At 28.7% G+C, this 4746-nt stretch overlaps 2 protein-coding genes across 2 annotated transcripts; both read right to left on the minus strand.

Annotated features, from left to right (window-relative positions):
• Positions 1-286: 286 nt before the first annotated feature.
• Positions 287-1964, minus strand: LOC140889510 (protein FAR1-RELATED SEQUENCE 5-like). Its single transcript, XM_073297226.1, has 4 exons — positions 1434-1964; positions 640-1359; positions 472-534; positions 287-385 (listed from the first exon to the last, which is right to left on the minus strand). Exons 1-4 carry the CDS (start codon positions 1962-1964, stop codon positions 287-289), a joined length of 1413 nt encoding a protein of 470 aa, XP_073153327.1.
• A 51-nt stretch (positions 1965-2015) lies between these two features.
• LOC140889511 (protein FAR1-RELATED SEQUENCE 5-like) lies at positions 2016-2945 on the minus strand. Its single transcript, XM_073297227.1, has one exon. The coding sequence runs from the start codon at positions 2943-2945 to the stop codon at positions 2016-2018; it is 930 nt and encodes a 309-aa protein (XP_073153328.1).
• Between the last annotated feature and the right edge of the window lie 1801 nt (positions 2946-4746).

A 4746-nucleotide genomic window follows, 5' to 3' on the forward strand; every position in this document is an offset into this window, starting at 1 on the left:
CCTATAAATCTTTCGAAAAGATAGTACAATTTTTTTAGAAATTTAAATATTAATTTTTTTTATTCTATCAAAGAATTTAAATCTTTATCGAATGCACAAAAAATATGAGCAAATATCAAATGAAAAAAATATTTGATAGAATAAAATCATATAAAAATAGCGATATAAAGTAAATAAAAATAATAAATCCAACATCAAATGTTTAATTTCTTGAATCAAAGTAAAACAATAATATAAAGTATCAAAAACATTATATGCTCCAGTATTTTAACACATGAGTTGTCCATCATTTTTTAGGTGAGTATTGGGCTTCGTCTTGGTATATAGCATCTTGGTGGCTTTCAATTGCTACAACATTCAAATCAAATAATGCAGAACTCCGTCGCTGCAATTATGAATATCATAAAAATAAGTATGTGATATTATTAATTTTTAATTTAAAAAAGTAGTACACATAAATAAATGAATTACCTGAAAGGGCTGTGTCAAGCATCCGCCAGATGTACTCCAAACACAAGAGGAAATTTGAGGATACTGATGTTTTGGAAAAAAAGAAAATGTATTGATAAAGATAAAAGCTAGCCGCATGAATTGAACAAAAATAATTAAATTAATATATTTGTTATTTAAAAATATTACCTGATCAATATTTCTAACACAATCATTCACAAAAGGTGCAGTATTTGAAGCTAACTCTTTGCTAGGATTTGACTTTCTCTGTCTTTTGGTCTTTTCCAAAGCACATTTTGGTCGTTTTCCAGATTTCACCCTTGAATTTTGTTTAACTTTAAAGCCTTTCACTGTAATTTCACCGAAATCATCCTTTAAAATTTGTTTTTCAGTTCCTACGTTGTGACATAAAGTTTGCTTTGATGTCCCTCTGTTTGCCAAACTTATATCAACTTCCTCAATTCCCTTATGCATAGGACCTCTTACAATCTCATATGTCTCTTCTGTCAATGCAGCACGGGTCACCAATTGATTATGCACCCGACATAGCTCCTTATAGCGCACCCCAATCTTTACCTTTTCATCTTCTTCCTTTATATCATCCAAAGATTCCTCTATCATTTCATAAGTTTCAGCAACCCATTTTTTTGCCTGTTTAGTCCACCTTTTTTTAACATATGACTCAGGAATTCTCACAACATTTTTAAAAGTGAGCACTTTGAGAGCATGTGAACATAGAATTCCTGCAAACTCAAATTTTTTGCAACTACAAGAAACCTTATCAGCAGAAGAATCATATATAACAGTATGCTTGTACTGCTTATTAAAAGGTGTGATCTTATATTGAGATACAGTTTCTGATTCAGAAACAACTTCTGACTTTGAATCATGTGCCTTACTCAACTCATTCTGAAATAATTGAAAAATTTCATGCGTATAAACACTTACTGCATGCTTAAGAATTTCAACGGAAAAGATAGCACCGGAGTACTATGTTTTGACCTCAAATCAGCTTTCAGTTCTTCATAACAACGATCATTAATTAATCTTCTAAAACGTTTGAAAAACTCTAACAAATCATGCTTATGATTAACATATTTTTTTAAAACACTATTCATGCTCTCACTTCGTTGAGTAGTAGTCATATCCGCACAAAATATCTGTCTTCCATACACAAGCGACCATTTTTCCTTAATTTTAAACATCCTATCCATCCATTGATTACCCTGAAGATCATACTTGTTCAATAGTTCTTGCCAAGCTGTTAAAAAGTCATCTTCCTCTTCTAAATCATATATGCAAGAACTAAAATCTTTTGCAAAATCTTTGGAACTTGAGAATACATGACTAAGATGTATGGCCGCATTTTGATAAATGTGCCAAATGCACAAATGATGATATGTACTAGGCCATTTTTCTCCTAAAGCTTTTGCCATTGCTGCATCTTGATCAGTCAGGATAGTTACTGGCATCTTTCCATGCATAGTTTTAGAAAATGTATCAAAAAGCCACATGAACGTTTGAGCAGTTTCATCATATAATAAGGCAGCACCAAAGATAACAGTTTACTTGTGATGGTTGACACCGAAAAAAAGTGCAAATGGTCTGCCTTCTTTATTTTTCCTATATGTCGTGTCAAAACATAACACATCTCCAAAATACTCGTAATTAGCTACCATTTGTCCATCTGCCGAGAATATATTAGTTATTAAATCACCACTGTCAACTTGAATTGCATAAAAAAAGTTTGGATCATCCGATTGCATCTGCTGCAAATATTCAAGTGCCCCTCCAGTATCTCCTTTTTTAATATTCATTGTTCTTTGGGAACGCAAATAATTCTTATAATCTTCAAGAATAAATCCAACATTTTCACGTCCACCAACTTGACTAACCATATAGTTCATACCCGCTTTTGGTGGTATCCCCGATTTATCAATATTGGATATTTGCATCGCTTGTCCAGTACTGATTTTTCTTTGAGATCTTAATCTGTGAGATTTATTTGGACTAACCAAGTTATGTCCATTATGAGCAGCAGTAAAACTAACAACTTTAAATTTTCCTCCCTCACGAGCATTAACTTTCATTTCTGCGCAACATCCAGTTCTTGTTTCAGGGCGATGAGATTTGATACATGGATCTCGTTTATCTTTTTCTCTCACACCTTGACACGAACAACAAAATGTTCTATCTAGAATATTCCCATCATTATCCTTATGACAATTGCGTCTTCTAATGCTAAAACCGACAACCCTTGCGTAGTCATTGTAAAAGTTATATGCTGCTTTTTCACTTTCAAATTTCATACCAATTTGCGAAATTTTTGTATTTGAAATATTGGTATGATAATCATTTTCTAAATTTTCACCAACCACTTGTTGGATACTTATATCTTCATTGTCTTCACAAATAACATTTGACATATTATTTTCTTGTTCAAAGTTCAACCTACGAGATATAAGATTGTCTTCTAAGATAATATTGTTGTCCATCGTGATGATATTCTTCAAAGTTCAACCTACGAGATAATATTCAACATTCAACCTACAAATAAAAAAATCTTAAACAAAGTAAAATTTAATATTTTAACATGATGAAAAATTTGTTGATGTTTTTTATTTGATATGTATTTGACCAGAAAAAAAATATGAATTGAACAACATGAGAAATAATAGGAGATTCAATTTAAAAAAATTATAATACGTACTTATACAATTTTTTTTTTATGTATTTCATTTAGAAGATGAATATAACAACATATCCAATCAATCACGAAAAAGAGGAGAATCAATTAAAAAAATTAAATATATAATATTTGATATGTATTTCTTTTCAAAAAAAAAAATAGAACAAAATACCTCAAAGTTGCAACAAATAATAATAGTAAAATCAGTAAAAGCGAAAATTAAATGCATAAATATTTGATATATAGTTTTATAAAAGATTAGTAAAATAACATACCTCGATCACGGCAAAAAATACGACTTTTCTTGGTTTTTTAGGAGGAGAAGAATAAAAATATGGAGGTAGGGTTTTGTATTAGTAATTCGTCTAATAAGTTTTATTATATAATATACATATATATATTCTTTATTTGATGAGATTGAATAGTTTTATTATTATTATATATATATATATATATATATTCTTTATTTGATGAGATTGACTATATTTTATTCGGGTAAATTCAATTTTTTGGTATTTTGTGCTAATTGCTAATTATCATGTATTTTTTAATATTGTGGTGGTTGTACGGAAATATTTCAAAGAGAAGGATGAACATTTTTTTTAAAAAATAATTTGGTAAATAGAGGGAAGTATCTTTGATAGAATAAAAAAAATTAATATTTAAATTTCTAAAAAATTGTACTATCTTTTCGAAAGATTTATAGGCATAATTTATAAATCAATGTGTATGTTTTAACTTTTAAATTTGTTCAGTTGTCGCACAGAAATATTTTAAAGATGACAAAAGATGAATTTGTTTTGATTGATTTGGTAAATATGGGAGATAATAAATGGGTGGAGAATTTATTAAGATTTTGTTTGCTAGAAAATAGGAAGTAAAAATATACCTAAAATAAAATTGTATGAAATTAATTTTAGTACATGTGTCAACCATTTAGCACATGAAGTATAGAGTGATGAATACGAAATATCCTATACAAAATAAATATATTTTAACACTTGATCTTTTTTCGGGATAGGCTGGATAGCTGTGGCCGAAACATAAAAACTTTTTTTTTTTTTTTAATTTAAAAAAGCAATTGATTTTATGCGGTCGTAAACGCATTTTGGAACCAATAATCCCTAAAATATTAATTGTACTGATAAATAGAATGAAACATAACTTTAAAATACAGATTTCATGAAATGATTCTTTTTAAAAAAATTCAAATGATCCACATTACAAATAAAATTTCGTAGAAGGAATATATGGATAAACATTTAGTGGCTGTTAAGGGATAAGCAATTAAGGCACATTTGATCTTCAGCAATGATTGGTTCAACGTACAGTGTTCTTATTACAGAGTGGGTGTATGAATTAATTGTTGGAATGAGACCACATTAATCCCATTACTTGTTATTTAATTTAAATATCGTTTGAAACAAAATTTCTCATGAAGTCTTACAGAGAATCTATTTTTTGCAATGATTTATTAATATAATTAAAGATTAGTATAAGGATATAAAATATTTTAATATTGGAGTATTTTTTGCAAAATGGTAGAGGGGAGTGGGGACGAAGTAAAGTAAAAAAATTATAAGATGAAAACATATTTATGTATATAT

This window comes from Henckelia pumila, chromosome 3 (genome assembly GCF_033568475.1).
Source record: "Henckelia pumila isolate YLH828 chromosome 3, ASM3356847v2, whole genome shotgun sequence".
NCBI classification, from domain to species: Eukaryota; Viridiplantae; Streptophyta; class Magnoliopsida; order Lamiales; family Gesneriaceae; genus Henckelia; species Henckelia pumila.